Here is a 27,677-nt window from a genome sequence, read left to right on the forward strand (position 1 = left end):
GGAACACAGATGGGGTACGTAGCAATAAGCTTGTTCGTTATATCACAGAATACTAATCACGTTATATGTTCAAGCGTGTATTGCCGAACGACTTCCATTTGGTGGAGGGTCATTTATGGCATGGGGAGGCATATCGTTTGACGCTCGCACGGAGTTAGTCTTTATTGAGAATGGGACGTGAACTGTACATAAGTATATGACATAGATTCTGGAAGACCATGTTTTACCGCTTATGGTTATTCTTGAAAACAACGCAACATTTATGCATGCGATTGCAAATTCCACACTGCTCGGATAGTTACTGAGTATCTTGACGTGGTTCAAATCACACGATTTGTTTGGGCTGCTCGCGGTACAAATGTAAATCCGAAGAACATGTTAGGGATGAGATGAAGAACCCTTTACGGAGTCATGTTTCCCAAAAATTTAAGAGAGCTTCGCGACATATTGGTGCAGGAATAGAACAATCTTCCGCAGAAGGTAATCCAAAATCTTACCCAAGCACACCTCGTCGTTTGAAAGCTGTTATCACTACCAGAGTAGGGAATACTTACTAATTAAGTTCTTAAAATTTCTTTTGTTTCAACAAAAAGCAAATCAATCTTTAGTACATCAAAGAAAAATTGTTTATTTTCATTACTTTTAATAAACTTTGAAGGACAAAAACGTTGCAGTCCGCTAGTTACCTATGCTACAACTGAAAATAGTAAAAAAATAATAATAATTTCTAAAATAAATTCAAATTAACAGGTGACCCTAATTTTAAAAGTTTCATTATAAAAAGTGCCAAATGTGTGGGAAAATGAATGGCACCAGTCAAAATCGTTTCTACACACTATTACGAATCCCATGAGGAGTGCGACAAGGTTGCGTCTTATAACCGCTATCAAGTTCTGCATTCAGAATTTATATTCAGAAAAGCATTAGACGAGGTTCGAGGTGGAATCAAGATTAATGGAACCAGAATAGACAACACCAGATAACATAAGAAGAAGCGGTAGAAAGAAACGATGGATAGAAATAAGTAGCCAAGAATGCAACTTTTGTTTAAATAGCTTATGTTTCTTAATTTATACATCAAAATACTGCTAAAATGAACGTCCAATGTTTCCTTACTTATCCGACACTCACGCTACCATAGTTTCGCCTTTCCCCCAAGGACAAGAACTTATCTTGCCAATATGCCAATATATAGGGAAAATAATGTAAGATTGTACACTTATATAAATAAGAGATAAAAGCCAGTTCAGAATAACTTTAATTTACAAAAAACCTATTGACCAAGATTTACAATCACATATTACTTACAATATTATTTTTTATTTGATATAAACAAAAAATGACTTTTAATGTGTAGCGAAAAAGAAAAATCATTACATAAAAATAACAAGTATATATGGAGAATATAATAAATTGTTTTGGACCAACAGAAATCACTAAAGATCATGTTAGAAATGACGCTTTTGTTGTATCAAACACGTGATATCCAGATAATTGTAAGTATTTTCCACATATTATAAATGTACAAATATTTGGTACTAACAATATCGATGGTTCATGTTTGTCGAATTTTGTTATGTATGCATTAAAATATGTATATACTAAAAGAAATTCGTGAAACTCAGTTTCGAAACAAAAATTACTAAGTTATTCATGAAACATACTTAATTTGCTAAAATTTGTATATTACACGTTTTAAAAGTAAACAATAATTTTTAACGTCAATCTATCATGATCGAGATTTATAAAATCGAGAAAGGTACACTAAAAACAATACAAAATTAACAGTCGATAAAGTATACCTTTCTCGTTCTTAATTATCTGATAGTTTAGTAAAAATGGTTTTATAAATAGTTTTGTTAATTACATATTTATCTAGAGAAGTTAAGATTAGGCTAAGAGATATTGGTGTTTTCTATATTTTTGAAAAAAAAAATCTAAGGTGAAACTCAATTCAAAAAGTTTAAAATAACTATACATACAGACGGATATTACTATAATAAGAGTAACTGTAGCTCTGCTACTGTACAAAAGAGATGACGTGAGTGACCACCTTCAACCTGAAACAGAAAATGATTAAACGTAATATTTATTCTTAAAAATAACTATTTGATAAATATGTTAGTTGATTAGTGCAGCTACAACGAAATAAATTTGATGGAAAAATGTTGAAACATTAGCGAAACATAGGCGTTGCGTTTAATTTTTAAGGAAGGGGTATAACATTTTCAATCAAGTAATGTGGTAATATAGAAAGAGAAACCAGGTATCCTAGAATACTTCATTTAAGTACCTCTCTAATGATCTCACACATTTCCTCTCTAAAATAAGAGAGTTGTTAAACTGGAGGGGGTTGATAAAATGATATATGTCTATCGGTAAAACGCATTTTAATATGATCAGCACTTTCACAAAATCTAATAAAGACCGGTTTCGCACACTAGAATTTGCTATGCATCTTCAAGTGAACGGTATATGTTAAACAAATAAGCCATATTGGCTTATTACATTAAAAGGGGGATCAAAATACCCCCTTTTAAATTAAATGTCTGTTTTGTCTTTTTGAAAGTTTTCTGTTTGTCCATAAGTGTTTTTAATTTAATTGACATCACAATAATTTCTTTTCTGCCCAAATACAGACCAAAATTGGTTCATTATTAATTTGATAATTACACGTTGGAGTTATTGCATACCCAAACTTATATTAAAAATAAAACATCTATCTTTTTCTACATTATCACAGTTGTAAAGAAATGATTTCAATAAATTAACAGACATTTCCAAAATATATCTCTTGAATAAATATAAATAACTTTTAAATAATATAACACATCACTTTTAATTGTCAACAAAAAATTTACACAATACCTACATTCCTAGTCAAGTTGTTAATATCTTTTCCTCTCAACAACTTTCCCTTTATTCGTTAAATAGTTGAAGTAAAACCGACGATCACCTGTCACCAGTTTACCATAACAGTTTTTAACTATGTTATCTCAAAAATTTATTAACAATCCTTGTATCGGCATGTCAGTAATATTTAATAATTTAATTTCAATTTTACTAGATTGTTTTTTCACGTAAGTTTTATTTTGTTTTATTTAATCAATTTTAAAGTCGTATTTAATAATCACACATATCATATTGGCATAATTGCTGTATATTCTGTACCAGACAGTCCCCTGATACGGGTTATTATATTTTTTCAGCATTTAGTTTACCATGTACCGTTGACCTGAAGATGCATAGCAAATTATAGTATGCGAAACCTTTGGTGGTAGAATAAATTGATTGTGAGTAAGTTTTATTTCGTGTGTGTAATATAAGATAGAAAAACAACGATTTGGGTCAGTAAAAATGTTATTATAAATGTTTAATATAAGTGTATTAATAATTAAAACATGCAAGGACAAATTATTGTACGAGCCCTAACAACTATATGTTGGAACAAGCAGTTATTTTACGAATATAATGCCAATTTACCGAAATTCTTTTATTTAATTTTTTTAAATGTAAATATGAAATTAACAATATTTTTTATGATGTATGGATTTATTCTTGCGGCTTAACTATATATTTTATATTGATTACTATTGAATTAATTGTTTGATAATCGAAAACTGCTGACAACTTAATATTGGAACATTTTTCGTTTCCTCGCGTTTAAATTTTATAAGCCAGGCGCAAAGAAGGCTTTGAAATCAAGGTAGTGCGTTGTTAACGATAATTTTTTACGCGTCATTTGATTATGAATAAAGACAACCGTCAGTTCTATTACAAGTAAAATATAATAACGGCCCGTGGAAAACCTACTGATACAAAAGTTCGAAGAATCATTATTCATCAGTACTATAAAGAGAAAACAATGCGTGAAATTTCCAGTGAATTGATTGTAGCAACAACTAAGTGTTTAATATAATTAAGAAATATGGTGAAACTACCAGTATTGAAGTTCGCGGCAAAAGCTCAGGCCGTCCGAAGCTGTTTTTCAAAGCAGTGTATGTCATTTTATCAGAATATGTAAGACGGGAAGAAGAAATACACTATGAGAAGTAACTACCAGAATGAATTGAGAAACTGGGATGAATGTTTCCAGAGAATCCTGCCGCAAATATATCTGCAAAAGCGGTCTTTCTTTTAATAAGGTATGTTTAATAGGTTCTTCTTTGCGATTTAAATTTTCTATTTTTTGATTTATTTGCGTAGGCCAAAGAAAAACCATTGTTGACGGAAACTCAAAAAAGAATCGTTATATTTGGGCTAAATCAAAACTTTCGTAGACCAAACATAACTGGGACAAACTTATCTATACCGACAAAAACAAATTTGATTGTGTGGGAGATGATCGAAAGCGTGTGAACCGAAGTTGCAGATCTCAATAATAAAATAACGGAGAAGATACGAAGATAAACTAAAAAAAACTACTTACAGATTCAATAAAATATAAAATATTCAATATGATTAATAACTTACCAAAGAGAACGAAATGTTTTCAGCAGCAACCAGATTTGGTTGTTTCGACTGGGCGACTTTGATCGAACCTAACCTTATTTCCTTGGTCTACTGCCGAAGATGGAGGTCCTACTCTATTTTTAATTTCAGCAGCCATAGTCATAAAGGCCTGTTCTACATTGGTTGCGTTCTTAGCTGAGGTTTCCAAAAATGGAATTCCCAATTGGTCGGCATATTCCTAAAAACAAAACAATATTTGAAAGAAAGAAAAAAAGATTACTATCGAAAATAAAATACAGTTTCAAAATTATAACGGAAGACCGTTACATGTACCGTCAATACAGTAGGATCACGACTTATCAGCCTGTGTTTAAATTGATTAACAATACCGCATTATGACGCCATTTCTACCTCCCAGTCTCATCAGATGCGTGGACTGAATACAAAGTCAAACACGAAAGACGGTCAATAAACGGCTCCTGATAGTTCATTCTTCTTGTTGTTCTGTCTCCCTTCAAAGTTTGGTGATCCAAATGGCAATTGCACGCAATATTACTGCGTATTGACCGCTAATACCATCTACTCAGCACTTTCAGCCATGAGTTCTGGCGTCGTCCTACTGATATTTTGTCCTATACTTTGATGCCCTGCCACATATACTGTCTTAAATACATCAAAAAAGCGATAGCAAGCGTTGCTAGATGTAAACTTTTGCACATATATATTATTTTTTTATTCAATAATTGTTAAATGTGTTGTATTTTATATTTACTTTATTATACGTTTATTATACGTTTTTTTTTGAATAATTGTATTTACATACTTTCTATTGAAATTGGGCTTGCCCGTAAAATAAATAGATATGAATTGATGTTTTATTGTTTATATTTATAATAAAAATAGCTGAAGCACTATTATTTTCCAGATAATTACATGAATACACTTGTTTATTTGTAATATAGAAAGTGTACCTTAATACAAAAAATAATAGTACAATACTGTACTAAAAAGATTCCTCTGTTTGAGATGATTATACAGTAACTGTAATTATTGTGCCGATTTGTAAAAAGATATGTGAAATAAGGACTGGTTACATAAGTATTGTGGCAATACATTAAAGTAACTATTAATTATAAGATTTAAATATAATCTCGAAAGATTTGTTTAGAAGATTTCAAGGCGACATGTTTTTTCCAGAATTATACAGTTTTCCTATTAGGAATAGGTATAATAAAGAGTAATAATGGATGGAAATAATCAAATTTGTTTTTTTTTCGAACATAATATACAATATTTTGTCGGATTCTTATTTAAAGCTCAAAATTCTGTTCTTCATTAAATGGTATGCATTTATTATTAACAGAATGTTATTTAAAAGTAAAGTTTTTATTTCTATTTTTCAATATGTAGTTACAAAAATTATTATCAATATTTATAAAATAATTAGATATTACATTAGTATCTAAATTACTAAAAAAGAGAGTGAGAGAGAGAGAGAGAGAGAGAGAGAGAGAGAGAGAGAGAGAGAGTGGCAGAGAGAGAGTGGCAGAGAGAGAGTGAGAGAGAGAGAGAGAGGGAGAGAGAGAGAGAGGGAGAGAGAGAGAGAGAGAGAGAGGGAGAGAGAGGGAGAGAGAGAGAGGGAGAGAGAGAGAGAGAAAGGGAGAGAAAGAGAGAGAGTAGAACCTAGTGAATCTTCTTTAAATTATATTTAAATTATATTTTGGATAATTCGAACTTTTCTACAAGTTAAAAATGCCAATGTCATGCTGGAAATTTCCGCGAAAAGAGATAGTATTCTTTCCTGTTCTAAGGTGCCACTTGTTTCAAGGCATTCAAGGGCATTGTACATTGTACCCGTGTACCTGGCACCTAAATTCTTCCCCACCCGGCATGCCCCTTCATTTGAGATGCGTTGGCGTTGCAATCACGGCAAATCACATCAGTACAGTATGTCACTTCGTATTGAGGGAAGATGTCGTCGCATGGTAAACTTCGAACATACAAAACTCTGACGTTATCGGCAAAAATAGCCTCAATTAAAGAAGTAGAAAAGAGAAGAGAAGAATTCCTCCTAACGCATTATCCACCTACTTGAAGAATAAAGAAAAAATTCTCAACAGTGAAAGTGAGTGCGAAGATCGAAAAAGGTTAAGGGAGACAGAAAATCCAAATTTAGAGAGTTTAAAATGGTTCAAACAAGCTAGGGATAAGAAGATTCCCGTGAGTGGTCCCATTATAAAAAGCAAAGCTGAACAATTTCCTATTGAAATGGGGAAAAACAATTTTAAGGCGGTTTCAAAGAACGCAACACAATTTCGTTCAAATGCATTTGTGGAGAAAGTGGGACCGTTAATCAGCAAGAAGCCAACCAATGAAAAAAAATTTGGAGATGATTCAGGATATAGATGACAAAACGCTGGCATTTAAAAACGAAAAATGGCACGGAGGAAAACTAAGTAAAGAAAGAGTCACTCTCCTAATTGGTGCAAACATGGACGGATCGGAAAGACTGCCTCTACTGATGATTGGAAAGTCGGCTAATCCGCGTTGTTTTAAGAACGTCAAGTCAAAACCAGTGGAATATGTAAGCAGCGCAAGAGCTTGGATGACTAGTGATCTTTTCGAGAAGTGGCTGAAAAATTATTTTGTTTATTGACAACTGTACGGCACATAACACTATCCCACTGATGGAAAATGTATTTTCCAAGGTATTTTTTTTCCTGCTAACATGACTTCAGTTCTCCAGCCTATGGACCAGGCTGTCATAAAAAATCTTAGCAGACGTTTTTTGGTTGAAAACATATGTACGGAAGATTGCGACTCTCTTAAAATAAAGTTAAGATATTCTACAAGCATCTCGAATGTGTAAGAAAGCTTGTGACAAAGTAACACCCGAAACGATCAAACACTGTTTAAAAAAAGCTGGTTTCATAAAAAAGGAGGAGAACGCAGACGACACTTTAACAGAAGAGCTGATTTTAGTTGACTGCTGGGGGGACGTCATTTCTGATCCTGCCATCTCTTATGAAGATTTTGTCAACGTGGATGAAGAGGTAGCAGTATGTGGTGAAATAACCGATGCAGAGATCATCGCTGAAGAGCTTAAGGACAATGATGAAAAACAAGACAGTGATGAAGACGACGCGTCATCAGTTGCGGGAGAAATACATGTTCCGAGTGCGGCCGAAGCAACAAACCATATTACGTAACTTAGATGGCACTTTGAAAGTAAAAATGACGTAAGTTACTCATTTTTAGTTCACTGAACATCTTAGAATCTTTTGTCATTACCGAGAAGCTAAATTCTAAAAAGCAGCTAAAAATTTCGGATTTTTTTGGAAAAAATTAGTCTATTTTCATCAATTGTAACAAATTTGTATTCTTATTTTCAATAAATTTTTTGAGACAAAATGTTTTATTGTTTTAATGATGCGTTCTCACTGAGCATTTTTTATCGGCCGATTGTTTGGACCAAGATTTGGACGAAAATACCAATGAGAAAACCTGCAAATGATAAAAATCGACAATAATTGACCATTTTTTATAGCTTGCAAATGTTTTAATTGGTATTCTGGCCAAATTTTGTTGGCCCATTTTTTCGAATTTTTTTAACGTTCCCCTGAGATTCTAATTATCTAAGTTTCACTGTATATATATATATATATATATATATATATATATATATATATATATATATATATATATATATATATATATATATATATATATATATATATATATATATATATATATATATATATATATATATATATATATACCTATTTAGGGCTGAGACAGAGTCAACGACTGGGGATGCTTCTCTGCTAGTTTCATCTACATTTTAATTTGTGAAGTTTATATTCTAGGCGCACCTCAAATATAATATGATAATGAATATAATTTTAAATATTAAGAAAAATTAACTGTACACTTACCTTGGCTGTAGTGAAGTCAACAACTTTCTTAGTTGTCAAATCGCTTTTATTTCCTACCAGTAATTTGTTTACATTGTCACATGCGTAACGGTCGATTTCTTCAAGCCATTGTTTAACGTTATTGAATGAATCTTGGTCTGTGCAATCGTACACTACAATAATACCATGTGCCCCCCTGTAATAACTTGAAGTAATCGTTCTAAATCTCTCTTGACCTGCTGTATCCCACTAAAATAATATATAAATACAGAAATATTACAAACAAATCATAAACATTTAATTATAAATAACAATACATAGAAAAAGGCCATTGTGAATTAAAGTTTTCACAATTTTAAAGCATTTATGACACATATGTAAGATAAAATGATAAAATACAGGCAATTACAAATTTAAACAAACATTTTTGATACATTACAATAACTTTACAGTAGCTGGCAATTATTCAATTGTCTTATATAGTAACAATACTATCAATATATTACAAATATCCCGGATGTAAAAAAAAGATTGGTCATAAATTATACCACGAATATTAGGGATCAAAATAAGTCAAGTTGGCCTAACTTTCACATATCCCAGAAAAAGTTACCGATTAAAATCAAATTTAGAAGATAGTCACTTTCATTCATGCAATATTACATTTTTACAGATATCAAGTTTATTATTAACTTTCAATTTCGGAACAGAAAATATTTTAAGGCTTAAATGGTTTCTTGTAACAAAGTGGTTTATTTTGTTTGTAGTATTTTTTGATTCGAATGGTTCACTTGGATTATTGAGAGTACATCATGTAATGTTCTTTCTGTATTGACACTCTTACTTACAAATTGGGTATTAATTCATTTTCTTTTCTAAGACTTTATTAAGTTTATCAACTTTGAGCTCTTTTTCTTTTACAAAATCTATGAAATACGCCAAAGAAAAAGAGCTCAAAGTTGATAAACTTAATACAGTCTTAGAATGTGAAATAGTGAAAAATTGACGAGAAAATTAAGCGTTAAGAGTTAAGCGTTATATGGAGTGACGTTATTGGAGGGCATCTTTCTACGTCACCGAGAGGCCCACAAATTACGATTTGGTACTCACAAAGTAAGTTTTATAGTTAAAAAAATTGATATGAATTGTTTTTAATAAATTTCATTTTATTTTAAGCTAAGGAAAAGCCAATTTTAACATTACAATTAAAGAAAAAAACAGTTAATCTCTCATATAGCCTAGTCATAAATACAGTTTGGATACTTACAATTTGCAATTTAATTGTCTTTCCATCTAAATCGATTGTCCTGATTTTCTAAAATAAAAATTTTAAACAATTATTACCATAAAGAAACATTGCAAATGTACATATATACATATTTGAGAATGAACTGAGAAAAGGACAAAATTAAAATAAAATTAAAATAAGATTATTATATAATTGAAACAATTCTTGTGAGTCATTCGTGCGAAATTTCTCGGTAACTCCATTAGATACAGAATATCCAAAAAGTTTTAGAAAAAATGTAGGCAATGATATTATTGTCCAGGCTTGAAAAATATGCCGAATTCTACAGGGTGATTAATTACGTAGTAAAGCAAATACAGTATACTCCCTCTATAACGAACACGGTTATTACGAGGTTTCGCTTATAACGAGGTATATTAGATGTCCCGTAAAATTTCTATTGAAGTTAACCCTCTATAGCGAGGCAAATTTGATTATAACGAGGGAAAATAAGATCGAGAAACGTGTTTTTTTACGTTTTTGACCCGGCCGGGGTTATAAATAAGTACCCTTTTTAACTGCCCCGCAATAAACTTCTTTACAATAAATACAACTGTTTTACATCTTTAGAAAATATGATAGATAGAATGATACTGGACAATTTAAAGCAATCAATAATGACAGACTTCTTCCAATTGCAGAAGCAATAATTTAGGTTATCCTTGAAAATACGCTTTATACAGATTTACAAAATAAAGATTTTTTGTTTTAACGTATATCATTGACAATAAAAGTAAACAACTGTTTTTTGTTTTAACTTATTTCATTGTCAATAAAAGTAAACAACTTTTTTTCAAAAACGCCATTCAAACAATATTCATTAGTATCCTATATTGCTCCGAATGGCTTCACTCTAGGAAGTTAATGTTTTAAAAAACTACATATTCATATGTATGCACTGATTATTATTGTTGTCTGATATAACGAGATCGGCTTATAACGAGGTAATTGGTCTGCCATTTCAGTTCTCGTTATGGAGGGAGTCTACTGTATACAATAAAAATGTGTACAATGTATAATTAAATTGCCTAACCATAAGGCCTGTTATTAAATTTCAGTAACAAAAGGATTTATTTTGAGTGTGTCAGTCAAAGTCACTGTTTGAAATTAAGTTAATTCATTTTGTTTGCCAGTCTTGTTTGGTCGCTTGAAGTGAGCAATTTTATAGATACAAAGACATATTTGAGAATTATATTTATGGATTGAACTGTAGATTAAAGTATCAAATATTAGTTGGAACCTTTATCGTTGAGCCGCATTTTTTGTATGGGACCGATAAAACTACGTGTCTCTTCTACATGAATGTTCAGGAGGTTGTATAGAAACTGGATAAAGCTGTAAGCTTTTTAACATATTAATTACTTGGAATTCCAGGTTAGTGACTTTTAATATTGAAGCAGGGGTTGATTGTTACGTGTAACTCCAGTTTTGTGATTTTTTATATTGATCCAGAGATTGAGTGTTTGTGTTCTTTAGAATTTAATAATTTTACTATGTATCTGTTCTTATAAGATTACATTTTGTCTTTTTTTATATCATATACAACTTGTTTCTAAAGTATGCCAAATCAAACTAAATTGTTTCACAGCTTTTAGGTATCGTATGAGATTTATATGGACCTAATGTTTACTTGAACCATTTTAAGGTTATATTTTTATATTGTTTTTTCTTAAAACCTTTAGTGATAATTACAATATTACATTTATTTTGTAGCATATACGTTTATTTTCGTATTACGTTAACAATAAATGGTTCCTATTTTATATTCCTACTGATTGAAAACTACTGATTTACCTGAGGGCAATAAAATGGCAATTCGAAATACAATATATTGTATGTACCAGGATAGTAAGAAAACCAACTTTCTTCTGAGAATTACGAATAGGACTTAACATATTATATAACACTAGATTAACTAACAATTTACATTCTATTTATTTGATAATGTCAGACTTTATAATACAATCCGTGATCGGAGCAGTAGCCACTTTCGGTCACTTGATACTGCGTGGAATAAATCGCTGAATTATTTCATATGCTTTAAATTATCACGCACGGGTAAAGAACCATGGATCAACTGTATATAATTACACAAGACTAAGTACTTATACTTGCAAAAATTAAAGGTGTTCCCGAAATATGAAGAAGACTAAAAATTCCTTGGGAAGTAATAAGTTTAGGTATAGAAAATGCTCTACTTTATAAAAATGAAACGGTATCATAAGCGCAATATTAAAAAAAAATAAAATATAGAGATGTATATTAAAAAAATATGAGAAAATCGTAATATTTGTGAATGATTTCTATTAAACAATTTGAAAACTACATAGAACATACTGTTATTTTAAAATAAATACTAATTTATTTATTCCTTGTTTATACAGTGTTTATTTCATGGTAATTTCGAAGTAAAAATGGCCATAACTCGTTAAATATCCTGTACAGTCGTGTCAAATATCACATTGTAAGAACAGGGTTTATGAAATAAAATCTAAATATGAGAAAATATACACGGTGTCCTATTTAACAAATTACATGTTTGCTTTACTTAACTAAGTAGTTATTAATAGATTCCTGTAGACTTAGGCATATTTTCCAAGCCTGGAAAATACCATTACCTACATCTTTTCTAAATAACTTTTTGGATATTCTGTACCATACGGAATTATCGACCAATGTCGCACAAAAAACTCACCCTGTATATCATACTAACGACGTTATCCATCTGGGCGTGATGACGTAATCGATTATTTTTTAAAAGACAATAGGAGTCGTGTGCTAGCGCATTTAGAAGGTAATAATTATTTATTCAGGGTAACCAAAAAATATTAAATTATTTAATTAAATTACTTCATACATCAAGAAATGTGTTCTTGTTGAAAAAGTATGTGGTAGGCATCTTTGCAAGTAGCGTGTACGTTGCGAGCAAAATACGTGCGCTTGGCTTGTTTATTTCCGGCGTGTTGCATTTGTTTTTACCGTGTATGCGTATTTATATAATAGAAAAAAAAGAAGTGTATGGTTTCCTCTCCTCTTAATCTTGCCATGGTAATATTCTGATATCGTATCCCATAGGGCAGGCTGGTTTTTAAAAGCAGTAATAAACAGTTCTGTATCCACGGTGAAATCCATCGCGCGGTCAATGTGTACTCGCTAATTGTCTAGCACAGACTGCCAAGCCGCAGCAAGTTCACGTGGCGGCGTAGCAGAAGCTGGCGTTCTCCCGGCCCACGCCGCGGCTCCGCTCGTGTGTGCACTGCCTAATTACTCATGTGCTGCTTTACCGATAGCGATCGCACCCATCATACCCACGGCGTTCACGCTACTTGCAAAGACGCAAGTGTTCATCGAGCCTAAGAAGTCATATTTTACAACCAAGTTTAGTACGTGTTTATAAAAAATAACATTTCGTAAAATAAATGATTATTAAATATTTGATACACTTACAAAGTCTACTCCAATGGTACTAATATAGCTTTCTGTATAGGTGTCATCCTAAAAAAAAATAAAAAGGTTTTTAATATTATATTTGCAAAAAAACACAATAATATACTTTCATGGTAGCTAGGTAAATTATCTCTTAAATGTAATCAATGTGAGAGTAACAGGTGTAAATTATTAATGCCAGTTTAACACGTTGACTGCCAACTACGTGATAACTAGTAGATTGAGTTCTTTTCTAGGACACAAGATATGAGTTACCTCGTCATATGTTTACTTGCCATTTTTGTACAGCTACGATTAAACTCAGAATATATTAGTGCTAGATAGATTGCTTCTGGGAAAAGAACAAAATATCAAATGATGATCTCGTCAAATTCTGATTTGTGTAGTACTCAATTTCATTTTGAGTCAATGGTCTTTTCTTATCAATACTGGGTTCTTGATAATTTAATTATAACAATCATTACAAAACAAAACACTCAAGATAGACGTAAATGTGATTCACTCGGCAATTTCTGAGATACTACTGACGAATATGGAAGCGCACCTATGATTAAGCTTTAGCAAAGTGACAAGAGAACATCCATAAATTACCTCGTAAAAAATTTGGTCTTTTTAATACCCTCCCTCTGCTTCGTGATAAAGTGTCATTTAACCTCCCTCATGTCGACGTCGTAATTGCAACTAATGACCCCCTTTTCAGTGATTTTTTAAAAAATCCAAAAATTCAATGTTTTATTCCTGGATTTTTTAAAATTAACTATAAAACTTTATTTACGAATGTATCATAACAAGAATAATTAATTAAGATTAATAATTCGCTTACAAAAAAAAATTATATTTATAGAGACTCAATTTTCTATATTTAACATAGTTTACAGGCGTTCATAACGGTTTATTTCAAATTTTTTGTGAAGGTATTTTTGAAGCAATTTTTTTTTGTTTTTGTAGGTAAATATCGCCTGACTTATTTTACGGTAAACATGGATCGTCAATAAATAAAATAAAAAAAAATTGATTACTTTGTAGTAGTCGTAACACATATTCAACATGACACATGACACATATTAACACATGTTCAAAATGACTAATGAAAAAGTATGATAAATATTAGATTCAGTAGAAAATGATTATTCATCTGAAACTGATAAGAAATCCGGGAGATAGTGTTGAACTAAAATTCATTAAACTCCATTTACGCCATTGCATACCTGATAAAACTGATAATCTTGGTGCAGCGTAAAATATAGATATTTGATTGTCTCAGACTATCCGTAACTTCAAAAACTACATTATCTGCTTCGATCATTTTTACACATATTGTCACTGCTAGTGTATCTCGGCACAAGAGGTATTTATTCTTTGAGAACAATTCGAGCCAATCGAATTAGTAACTGTAAATTACCAGCTGATACAAGACAAGCAACTAGCCATAGAAGAAAAGGGATCTACTGTTCAATATATGGGGATGGAATATGGTATTAAATTAAGTACTGTGCGATGAAAAAATACAAAAAACGTCTAGCTTCGGCTTATGTAGGATAGCAGCCATTCAAACTACCACTTTATCAATAACAAAAGAAGCAGTTCGTTTTTCGTTATGACATAAAAGAGCAGTACATTTACATTGACGTGGACTGTCTACATATGTAATGGTGTTGATTTATTTTATGGACGATCTAATGGACAGATACCGAATGAAGATAGGTATGCGTGACAAAACCGAAAAAAAGAAGGGCAATTCTTATTAGAAGTCTGATACTCAGATGCATTACATAAACTGTAACCTGAGTTTATATATAACACCAGAAATAACTGATTTTATCACATCCCATTCATATATGATAATTCACTATTATTTTTTAAACTTTTATTTTTTGTATTGTTTTACTTTCTTATTGAAGTTATACTTCTATACGCGCGTTCGACGTTGGAAATTTGTACGGGAGTGAATCGGCAAAATCATTACATATGTAAGATATAGGTAAGAGAGAGACAGAAGATATGTTTTCTCTCTCTTTCTCTCTCGAGAATAAAAATGTTCCTTTTGTAAATATATTTAACATTTATTAACATTATTATTAATTTTTTCTTAATATTATTATCATGGTAAATTAAACATATGCATAAGTAAGTTATGTATATTGTCATTTTTAAATACTTATGAATGTTGCATTTTAATTTGTATTGTATTATAATATCGAATTATGTGGCAGTGCACTGTATTGTATTTTTATATTAATAACAAAATTAACAATCAATTTTACTGCACTTTACTGAAAATATACATTTTCATCAAAATATTGATCCAATCCTTCATTTACTATACTCCTATTACAGGCCAAATGTTGTTTATATACAGCAAACGATGCACCATATACCTATCTACCTAATTCTGTTTCTTTTTCTGCTCTCTCTTACTTATAGCATAACATTACACACTCATGCACACTCATAGTAATGATTATGCAGATTGACTCCCATATAAATTTGTAACGGCAAACGCGTGTATAGAAGTATAACTTTTACCGGCGCCACACCCGCTTTTTTTATATTTTGTTCGTTAAGCTACGTTTTTGTTTTTGTTTCAAGAATAAAAACCATATTTTTATACATTCTATGCAAATTACACCTGTTCTAATTACACCTAAAAGGGTATAACCGACTAGAGACGGTCTACCTTCTTTCTCATCTAAAGGAGAGACCAAACTATAATAATTATTAAAAAATGGACATCAAATTAACAAAACGGTTGGAGGGTTAAATCAAATTGTTATTTTAGACCAGATTTCTAAAAATTACCGTGGCAGTCAACGTGTTAAATATGTCATTTACATTCGGATAGGAATAAAAGTTGCAAGTTCTTAATTCGCGAGAATCAATAAATCGACACACACAATTTGAAATTTAAGAAAAAAGAAAAGAACCCTAAAAATATTTTAAATTTTATCTCATAAAGCTTCCAGCAATAGGAGATCCGGTAGACATTTTAAATTATACGAAATTTGTAAATGCAGAAATATCTTCTCACTTAATTAATATGAACAATTATTATGCTTTTACTATAATAAATAATTTGTGGGAAACTCCAGTGGAAATAAAATATAAACAACTATTTAATGTTGATTATTTTCAAAAAGAAAACAAAGATGTAATCATGCGGCGTTTATAATTCAGCGGTCTAAACCAGGGAACTAACGATTTTCCCATGACACTCGTTGATAAAGGTATCCAACAACTGCTTTTGGTAAATTTGGTGATCACAATATGTAATAAACAAAATATGCAAACGATTAAACGTCATTTTTTACTTACAAACCAAATATACACAATTTAAGGTGTTAAGGTAAAGACCAGTAAATTATATGGAACAGTGACACAATTTTACTGAAAAAGAATATAAAATCCTCTAAAATAAGGGTCTGTAAAGTTATTTTTATTAATTCGTTGCCTAATTATTGCAAAAACAGCGTCAAAAGTCCATTTTTTTTTTTAAATTATTATCCCTCCTTCCCACGGATGGGATTCATCAGTATAACTATAAATGAAATTGCTTAATTTTTTCAATTTTTTTTTGTATTTTTTCCTAGACTCGTGTACATGAATTCTTCAAGCACCAAATTGGCACTTCACCTCACCTCCATATTTTCGTTGGATCATTAAAGTATTTGCTATTTTGTGATTTTGATATTATTCATAATTTTTTTAACTTTTATTGTTGGACTGTTATTATCACTAAATTGATCAAAAGCAATTATTGTTAGATATCTGTATCACAGAATGTCACGAAAAAGACTTTTTATTTGCTAATTTCTCTGGTGTGGTTATGGTAAGCCGGGTTCGATCCTCGGCATAGAAACCAGAAATTTTCAATTTTCAATTTAAAATAATCTTTTTTGAGAACGATTTCCGAAGTGGAAATCGAAACCTCAAAACAATTATATAATGTAATTTCTATTGTCAGTAATTGTAGCTTAATCTCATCCCACATAAACATAATATTTAATTTAGACACACAAGAAAACAGTTTCAGAACTTTTTTAAAATCGAGATAATCAAAATACACTCATTACAGAATAGTATAAATATTTTTAACAATTATGTAAATAATTCACACGATCAATTGATATAAAGTACAAAGTTGAGACTATACAAAAGTCAATGGCTGTACTTGACAATACAGTAGTAATAAATCAAATTACTTTATAGAACAACTTATTTGAAAAATAGAAATGAAAATTTCATGTGATAAAATATATATATTGCATAAATTGTACAGTATAAATGTTCCTATACAACATTAATTCTTTTGTTAATGATTAAAAAAAATAGTAATTTCTAGCTTCATCAAAAAAATTAGAATGGATTAAACGTCAAAGAAGCAATGGAGTCAAATAACAAAGACAACAAAAAACTATTATAATTATGTTAACTCATTGAATGCAGATCATTCAAGTGTTGAGTCACGATGGTTTACACTTACAGGCCGATGACTCAAACATTGGTTCAAGTGAGAAATAATTGATTCAGACCAGAGAAATTAACGAATAAAAAGTTGATAAATTTGGTGATAACAATATGTAATAAACCAAATATAAACAATGTAAGATCGCTACTTGATTTTAAATACTAAAGGTGAAGATCGTTAAATTATATGGGAAAGTGACACAATTTTACTGAAAAATCACAGAAAATCCTTTAAAATGAGAGTTTGCAAAGTTACTTCTGTTAATTTGTTGTTTAATTATTGCAAAAATAGCTTCAAAATTCTATTTTTTGTAAGTTATTAATAACTTTTCTAAAAATTCTCAAAAAACTTAAATTTCAGGTGATAATAGGGACAACATCACATGTATTTAGCTATAAAAAATTCAAAAAGTTTCACTTAACTGTCATTGCAAAATTGAAATTGTTTATCTCAGAAAGTTATTATCTTAATACGCGTAAACTATTAGGTCTACATGAATTCTGAAAGCACCAAATTGAAGAGAAAGGCTTATATTATCAAGTTAAATCATTTAACCCTTTGACGACTGTCGGTATTCTAAAGTAATTAATATTTAAATGGGAATAAGCCACAATTAAAGGTTAAAATACGTTTATTTACGTTTCAATTCGGTCAAATCGTTCTCCGATTTCCGAAGTGAAAATTGAAACGTCAATAAACGTACTTTAACCTTTAATTGTGGCTTATTCCCATTTAAATATTAATTACTTTAAAATGCCACAAGAAAACAGCTTCAGAACAATATCGGTATTCTAAGATGACCATCTTTAAAAAACATTTCTTAAACTTCCCAGCGGTTTTACAGTCATACCAGTGTGTAAAATTGGTTTCGTATATTAGATTCTAAATGTCTAACCAGTTTAGAACCGATTTGATTGAATCACATTGACTGGATAACATAATTAGTCAAGCACACATTTGAAGCAGACGTTCGGTGTTGACGGAGCGACATATTTTAATTGTTTTTTTATTTATTCAAATATTACTAATTATAAAAATAAGTAAGTTTCACAATAAGTACTGTTATTTGAATGCATACATTTCAATTTTTTTTTTGTAGATCACTGTCTTTTATGTGGTATTCTGGCACGACCATAGGGCACTTCCTATATGAATTCTGCCAATATGCAAAATCAAAAGTGGAGCTTCGGGTATTTGGAAAATATGTCCCAAGACGAGGTTGACGCCTTATTGGATGAAATTCCAAGTGACCATGAGTTGATTGTCTCTGATATTAAAAGCGTCTTGGGAGATGAATTGGATGTTGATGAGTTTAGGCGACCAAATAATGAGGATGTCTTTGATATTGGAAATATGGACATCGTGTTTGAACACCTAATTAACAATCAAGATGAAACAACCAATACTCCAAATAATCAAGAATCGAATAGTAAAGACGATGTACCGATAACTCTATATTTTGGACCCAAAATGAAATTTATATAACACAAACAAATAAATTTATTGAAATTACAGACCCAAAACAGTATAACTATCTTGGAACAACAGTAAATGAACAATGGGATCACTCACAGGAAATAAAATGTAGAATAGAGAAGGCTAGGAGTGCATTCAATAACATGGCCAAACTCTTTAAAAGCCACAATCTTAATCTGGAGATAAAAGTAAGGCTCCTACGATGTTATATCTTCTCAATATTGTATTACGGATTTGAATCCTGGACACTAACTGAAGCAATGGAGAAAAAACTTGAAGCCTTCGAGATGTGGCTATACAGGCGAATTCTAAGGATATCATGGACAGACAAGATAACCAACGAGACCGTATTACGAAGAGTGGGCAAAGAAAGAGAGGTGATGTATACCATTAAAAGGAGAAAGTTGGAATATCTCGGACATATAATGAGAAACAGCACTAAATACAGATTACTGAAGGTAATCCTACAGGGTAAAGTATTCGGAAAGCGAGGAATTGGGAGAAGGAGAATATCATGGTTGAAGAACCTGAGGAAATGGTTCTCCACAACAACAACGAATCTATTTAAAGCATCAGTCAATAAAATAATTATAGCCAGAATGATTGCCAATATTCGGAACGAATAGGCACTGAAAGAAGAAGAAGACAGACCCAAACATGCCAAATTCTGCAGAGAACGCCACATATGTCTTTTTGGAACTATTTCCTTAGGATCTAATTCACCTATAATTGTATTTCAAACCAATCTATATTACTTTCAAAAAACGGAGGATGAAATGGATTTACACCTACCACACAAGACGAAGTCGAAACATTTCTTTGAGTAAATTTATTAATGGGTATAAACAAAATGCCCAGGAGATTATTGGTCGTCATCCCGGATGACTGATCCCGGATTTGATAAACTTTACAAAGTGCGACCTCTACTGGCCAAACTCACGGAAACGTTTCTTATGGCAATAAAGTATGGGTTAGAGCAGATTAAAGCGGATTCATGTGCGAGTTCCAAATATATACCGGTAAAGTGGAAAATTCCACTGAAAAAAACTTTCGGACAACGAGTCATACAGGATCTAACAAGGGACTTAGTAAATAAACACCATCGATTGTTCTTTGACAACTATTTCAAGTTCAGAAAAAAGAAAGGATTTACCAGAGTTCAAAACTGACAAACAAATGAATCGAGGAGATTCGATTACCGTATTTCAATAGATGGATTATCTGCGTTGAAGCAACAAACGAAGTTATAAAGAGAAGACAAAAAGACGCTACTCTGAATGAGGACTGTTGACAAATTTGACATGCTGAAAAGTCTTTATAAGGTGAATCGTAAATCACACAAGTGGTGGCTTAGAATATTTTTTTTATTTTGTGGATGCTTGCGTCGTAAACGCATTCATTATATTTCAACTTAGAAGCCAATCCAAAAAGTATGTCTTTGAAAGAATTCCGGCTCTCTGCGATTAGAGGCCTTAATGGAGCTCCAGAACAATTAAAAAGGGGAAGACCATCAGCAGAAAAACCAGTGAGTAAATTCAAAAGGCATATTCCCTTGGAACAAATGAGAACAAGGCTAAAGACGAAACAGACAAAGCAACACCAACAAGGAAAGATGGGACATTTCTGGCACTGATCCAAAACAAATTGCAGACAGTGGAAGAATAAGAAACATCAACGCCAGAATTGACCATAGATCAGAAATGGCAAAATATAACGAACGCCATAGAAAGTGCAACAGCGGAAACTATAGGAAAAGAAAGGAATAGCAAAAAGAAAAACCAGTGGTTTGACCAGGAGTGCGAACAAAGCTTGCATCAGAAAGTAATCAAGAGGCTAGAGTTACTAACACGCCCTACAGATGAGAACAGGGAAGACTACAACAGAGTAAGAACTCAAACGAGAAGACTTTGAGAAGAAAAAAGAAACACTACTAGAAGCGCGAATACAGCAGCTGGAGGAGGAACATAGAACCGGTCAGTCTAGACAGTTTTATAACGACCTAAAAACAATGAAGGGCAACACGATCAACAGCCCAAGATTTATAAAAGACGATGCAGGACAATTGCCCACAGACGACGAGGAGATAAGCCGCCAATGGAGAAAGTATTTTGAGCAACTCTTAAATACAGAAAAACCCACAACGACAGGGTAACAAAGACAGTACCAGTTAGCCGAACCTGAAATACCAGGGTTTCACACTAGCTGAAGTAAAGTCCGCAATTGCGTCCCTAAAAAACCATAAAGCCCACGCCAAGACGGCATACAGGCGGAACTACTAAAAAAAAGGGGGGGAAAGCTCCGCCTTGAGATATATCATCTTATAAGAGAAGTCTGGGAAAGAGAAGAAATACCGAAACACTGGCATAAAAGCCATATAGCACCTATTCACAAGAAGGGAGACAAACAAATATGTCGGAACTATAGAAGAATATTCGTTAATCATTACAACGTACAAAATTATATTTATAATACTGTCTAGAAGGCTAACTCCATACGCAGAGGAAATAATAGGCGACTACCAAGTGGATTCAGACCGGGAAGGTCGACCATAGACCAGATATTCGTCCTACGCCAGGTGTTGGAAAAAAACTGGGAATACAACCGCGATGTACACCAAATCTTCGTGGACTTTAAACAAGTTTACGATTATGTTAGCAGAGAAGCATTGTGGGAGGCCATGGCAGAAATGGGAGTACCTGGAAAGCTGGTACGATTAGCACAGGTGAGCACAGAGAACGCTTCCGCACGGATCAGAATTGGCAGCACCACGTCGGAGGAATTCCTCATTGACACCGGGCTTAGACAAGGAGATCCTCTCGCCCCCCTGCTATTTAATTTTGCACTGGAACATGAGGTAAAAAAAGCTCAACCACAACTGACAAACGGATTTGCCGCCCAAGGATCAAAAATACTATTGGCGTTTGCGGATGACGTGGACACAATTGCACAATCCACCAGAGATGCAAAAGAAACAGGACATATTACTCGCATTGCAGGAAACAGGGCATATTACTCATTAATGACCGTACTTAAATCAAAAATACTCTCAATACCAGCAAAAATAAGAGTGTACAAGACAATAATCCGTCCCATAATAACGTATGGAAGCGAGACATGGACTCTGAACCAGCGGGAAACGACAAAATTACTGGTACTGGAAAGAAAGATACTGCGGACTATCTATGGGACTTTCAGAGAAGAGACAACAGGAGAATGAAGAAGAAGACACAATGATGAACTCCAGACAGTATATGGAGATGAAAACATAGTACGCTACATTAAAGCAAACCGAATAAGATGGGCGGGCCACGTATTAAGATCGAGTGACGAAAGACTCCTGAACGCCACATTCTGGGAAAGGCCCGATGGCAGAAGGGCAGTTGGTAGCCCAAGAAAGAGATGGAAGGACGCAGTAGCCAGTGATCTACGCAATATGGGAATACAACAATGGGAAAGCTGGTACGATTAGCACAGGTGAGCACAGAGAACGCTTCCGCACGGATCACGGATCAATGGGAAATAGCTGCTCAGGACCGACAACAATGGAGGGAAATAGTAAACGCCACAAGCCTTAGAATCCAAATTTTTATTATTTCTCGATTTCACTATTTCAAAAACTGAATTGATAAATTCAAATTTATAAAAGTCGCAATATCTCAGATTCTAATCAACGAAAATTGATGTTTTTTTAATTTAATGTACCTCGTTGCATAAATTATAAAAATTCAATTATTAGTAGTAAGGGTTATAAAATGATATAACTTAAACATTTATGTATTATAGTTATAAATAATATATTTTAAAAATAAATTATACAAAAAATTAATTTTTTATTTGAAAATCATCTTGAATTATGCTTATTATTTTTACAATTACTTTTCTTGACTAAAAAACATAAATATGTTTTAAACAAATTACCTGATTACTGAATAGATTGAATTATTTTCAAACTGAGTATTTGGATAATAATGTTAATTCAATATCCATTTTAATTCAATAACGATCTCCATTCAATATTTATTTTAAACATTAAGTTGGTTAGTGCATATTCGAATGGTTTATCAGAATTGAAACAGTTCTTCTTCTTTCTGTTCCTCTCCTATCAAAGATTTGATATCATCAAAACCGCTGTTCTAAACAGTTTGTTTGTAATGCAACCAAACCACTCTCTTAGATTTCTCATCCAGAACATGCATCCTTCGACTTTTCCCTGAATTATATTTTGTAGGAATGTGTATTTTTGTCACTGCATGAGATGTTCCAAGGATTCCAATTTTCTCTTTTTTAAGTATTACTTCAGGCCTTTTGTCCATTAGCTGTAATACTTCTTCATTTGTGATTAGGTCAACCCAACTTATTCTTAATATTTGTCAATGAAACAGTTCACAAACATTCTAATATACCTTTAGAATTTTCACAACAAAAATTACTATAAAAACATAAATAATTAGAAAATATATACACTTACTGCAAATCTCAGTAGAAGGCAAGATTTTCCTACTCCTGAATCTCCAATCAGCAGAAGTTTGAATAAATAGTCACTAAAAGAAGACAATATTAAAATAAAAAAAATTCATGTTGCACTCAGGCGAGTGACAGCTAAAGTGAAATATATAAAATGTCGAAGAGTTTTGACAGATATTGCGATACAATTATAACATTTTATTGCAAGGAATCTGGTTCCATTTCTGCACCTTTCAAGTTGTCTGAAATCTGGCACAAGAGCATCACAATTTCTAGTTTGATAAGTATTTTGTTGTGTTTTGTAAAGATCTATATTTTGATGAACATGTTACAGACACTGCATAATGTACACAGAGGTACTGTGAGATTTTTCAGGTTTTTAAAAGACTGTCTACAATCCTCCCAGTAAAACTGTCCAGTGATTATACAAATACAATTTCTCTGCTGACCAAACACCATATCTACAAGGCAAGAGCGTCCCCAGGAAAGGATTGCATAAGTTAGTTGCAAGTGAAAGTTACTACGATATGCTGTAAGAAGGGTTTGCAGATGGGATACAAAGATTTGGCTGGATAGCTTTTGAGAAAGTCTCAATATGCACTGTTCCCAAATGAGTCCCTGATTAAGGTAGATACCAAGAAGTTGTGTTAAAATGAGATGTGTGATGGTATTATGTCTTAGGGTGAAGTTCACTGTTTGTGATTTTGAGTTATTGAGAGAAAGACAATTTGCTAAAAACCATTGGGACAAATTGCTCTCTGTGGTCTTAAAATCCATGTCATTGGTTGGGGAAGGGTGATAACTTTGATAGTATGTAGTATTATCAAACAGTGTTTATTGGGCCCTCCTATGAAAATCCCAGTCATTAATATAAGAGAAATAATATTGGACCCAGGACTGACCCTTGAGGCACTCCATACTTCAAAGGTTTTTTTTATAAGATTGAAGCTGGTTAAAGAATACATACTGAAATCTGTCTGATAGATAAGACTTAAATAATTAAATAGACATAGAAGTTATAGGCATGCAGTTTTTAAGAAGGATACTATGAGTGACATAATCAAAAGCTTTAGTAAGATCAAGGAATGAGGCAGGGGTATCAAGAAAGTTTTCGAATCCTTCCAAAATATTGCTTGTAAAATGGTCGATAGCAAGTGTTGTTGTCTTGTTTTTTCTGAAGCCAAATTGAGTTATAACAAAAAGTTTATTAGATACAAAATAGTCATTAATCTGCTTCTTTAAAATTCTCTCAAATACTTTGGAAAGAATTGTTAAAAGAGAATTGGACTAAAGTTATTGTGATTATCAGCCAAACCCTTACCTTTAAAGAGAGGTAGGACTTGCAGTTTTAAACACTGAAGTAAAAATGCAAGATGAAATTGAGTAGTTTATTAATTTGGTTAAAGGTATGATAATGTTGTGTTTAATTGCTTTCATTATTTTTGTATTCAAACCATCAGGGTCCTTACTGTGGCTCTTTTTAAATTCTTCAATTACTTTTGCAACTTTATCCAAATTAGTTGCCTTAAACCTGAAGGAAGAATTATGTATAAAACTAAGGTATGTGGTATAAAACTAAGGTATGTATCGAAAGATTGGTCAGTATGATTAAGTTTACTTTTTTCATTTTCAGCAATACCACAGGAGACATTATTAAAACTATTTGCATTAAGTGGCGAATTTGTTATTGATAAATTATTATTTGTTGTGTTACTAGGGATCAGACAGCATGCTGATAATTGTTATAGTTTAATTAAAATCATCATTTGATTTAATATTGGGTTCATGTACTTATAGCATGTATGTATTTTTTTCTATATTCAGAAAGTGTTTCTTTTGGCATTAAGATGGAGTCTCTTTTATTTAAAGATGTCAAAAATTGTAACCTCTCATTCATAAGTTTCAATTCTTTATTAAACCAAGAAATTTTTGTAAATGGATTTAAGGACAAGACCTATAGATTTTAGTTTTTGCAGATTTTTTTTAACAACAATAACAATTATATTTTTTAGAACATACAAAAATTATAAGAATTATAGTCTGATTTTAGAAACATACCTACATATTAAAAGATTGGAAAAAAAAGATATGCTAGTAAAAATTAGTTGAATTTAATAACTCATGTTACAAAATAATATTTAGCTAACCTATACCCTATATCCATAAATGCATTATTAATTATGTTAATAACTGTTCAAAATGGTGTCCGTTATGGTAAAGAAACAGTCATATACAGTTGATAAAGTATACTATATTCTTGATGTACAAAAAAAAAATAATTGTCCAGTGGAGTTAGTCATTCCATATTACCACAGTATCTGAACTATCACTGTGTTATTATTTAACACATGTGTAACATTTATTGTAAAAAGTGGTGGTGCTCTGTCATTTTGAAAGCACATCATTTTGTCTAATTCTGAGTGAAAAATCTTCTAAAAAGCTAGGCAACTCGTTTGTTAAAAAGCTATGATTCTCATTGCCAATAACCATTCAGTTGAAGAAGTAAGGTACAATAACATTTGATCCAACAATGCCTCTGAAAACATTCAATAACCACCTGTTTTGAGATTTAACTCAAAATAAGTGAAGATTTTCATTTGAGTAACAATGATAATTATGCCAGAATTATATGATGTTATTTCTTAAGAAGAATCCTATTGAATTTTAGGTCTTTACTTATAATATCCCTGTGCATTTTCTTTTTTCTGGAAAGAAAAAACCCTCTAGAATTTACGAACTGGGTACCTAGGTTCCTATTGACGTAAAAAAGAATTCTATTAAATTTGGGACCATTAAGTCTTAGTCTTCTCATATTCTTAAGAATTTTTGTAATAAATGCCTAGTTTTTAAACTTTGAACATAGATGTCTCTTGGTATTAGGAGGAACCCTACATAACTCAGGATCGCTAGTCTTATTTTTCATATTCTCATGTTTTTCTACTTCTTGAAATAGTTTTATTAATTGCTTCTAATTTGGATGCCTGCTGTTTAGGATGATAGCAAGATTTGCACTGTTATTTACAAAAGTTTAATATTTTTGCTAGTTAAATACTTAGAAGGCATGGGATTTATTCAACAATATAACATTTTTCCACTATCACTGTTTGCCAATTATACATTGAACTTTTAGAATAACACAATAATAATTGTGGAACTACTTATTTGTTTTTATTTTGAATCACATTTACACATCAATTCAATATTAACAATTGTGTATAGTAAAGTTAGCAAATTAAGTAAAGCTTTAATTTTCATTAGAATCGAGTTCTATTGTCTACCTCATCCTGAGAGAAACAGTATATTGAAAAACCTTTACTATATCAACATAACATATAGAACAATTATGTTTATTAAAAGTCAGTTGTACCACCTTGCATTCAATTTTATTACCAAAAATATTAATTGCTGAGAATGAAAAATAATAAAAAAATATGGGTTTCTATAAAATCTCATTATTAACAGTATTACAATTACATACATTCAAGAGTAGGACTAATAGTAAAATAGTAAATGGCAATCCTATTAAGAAGAACTAAAATATATTTATTATGACTATCATAGCTAAAAGAATTCTTTAACAAAAAAAGAGTACAAAGGGTAATATAGTAAGTATAATAGTAAGATTTAAGCATGTAAGTTCTTAGTAAGCTAATATGTTTAGAACTTATCAAAATATATACTTACTTAACAAAAATTTTAATTTTTATATAAGCACATTCATATCATGACTACATTCACTTGAAAATCATAGTAAATGGTGGGCGGATAGAAAATCCTTCATTTTAAATAGTGATGGGTGTTTATTATATATATATTTTTTAGTGTATATATATATATATATATATATATATATATATATATATATATATACACAAGTCTATTGAGTGTAATGGTATATTAGTAATAATAAAACACCTTACTTTCATTGTCAAAGTAAGGTACGAAATAAGAAAAATAAATCAATACTCACTACTCGGGATTCATTTTCTACGTTTATATTGTTATGGTGAATACGTAAAAATATTGTTTTTGTATCTATTGCACTTCAGTAAACTTCACTAGCTTTTTTAAGGAATTTTTGTATGCAGTTTTAGAAATTTAGAACGACGTATTTGTTAAATCCTAATCCCAACAACTTGATTCATTTGACTGACGTATTGCCAAAGTGGCA

At 31.6% G+C, this 27,677-nt stretch overlaps 1 protein-coding gene across 1 annotated transcript; it reads right to left on the reverse strand.

The window, feature by feature from the left end:
• Positions 1–1,241: 1,241 nt before the first annotated feature.
• Positions 1,242–27,677, reverse strand: Rab1 (RAS oncogene family member Rab1). Its single transcript, XM_072541283.1, has 7 exons — positions 27,477–27,677; positions 23,511–23,583; positions 13,102–13,149; positions 9,634–9,681; positions 8,388–8,615; positions 4,474–4,690; positions 1,242–2,060 (listed from the first exon to the last, which is right to left on the reverse strand). The coding sequence occupies exons 1-6, from the start codon at positions 27,488–27,490 to the stop codon at positions 4,493–4,495; spliced, it is 609 nt and encodes a 202-aa protein (XP_072397384.1). The 5' UTR covers positions 27,491–27,677; the 3' UTR covers positions 1,242–2,060; positions 4,474–4,492.

Source organism: Diabrotica undecimpunctata, chromosome 8 (genome assembly GCF_040954645.1).
Source record: "Diabrotica undecimpunctata isolate CICGRU chromosome 8, icDiaUnde3, whole genome shotgun sequence".
NCBI lineage: Eukaryota > Metazoa > Arthropoda > Insecta > Coleoptera > Chrysomelidae > Diabrotica > Diabrotica undecimpunctata.

Bases quoted from the DNA above. Each gene is read 5' to 3' on its own strand.
- Rab1 (XM_072541283.1), bottom strand. The intron at 9,682-13,101 runs GTAAGTGTATCA...TTTTTATTTTAG, and splicing joins GTACCATTGGAGTAGACTTT to AAAATCAGGACAATCGATTT. The intron at 8,616-9,633 runs GTAAGTATCCAA...ATATTATTTTAG, and splicing joins AGACAATTAAATTGCAAATT to TGGGATACAGCAGGTCAAGA.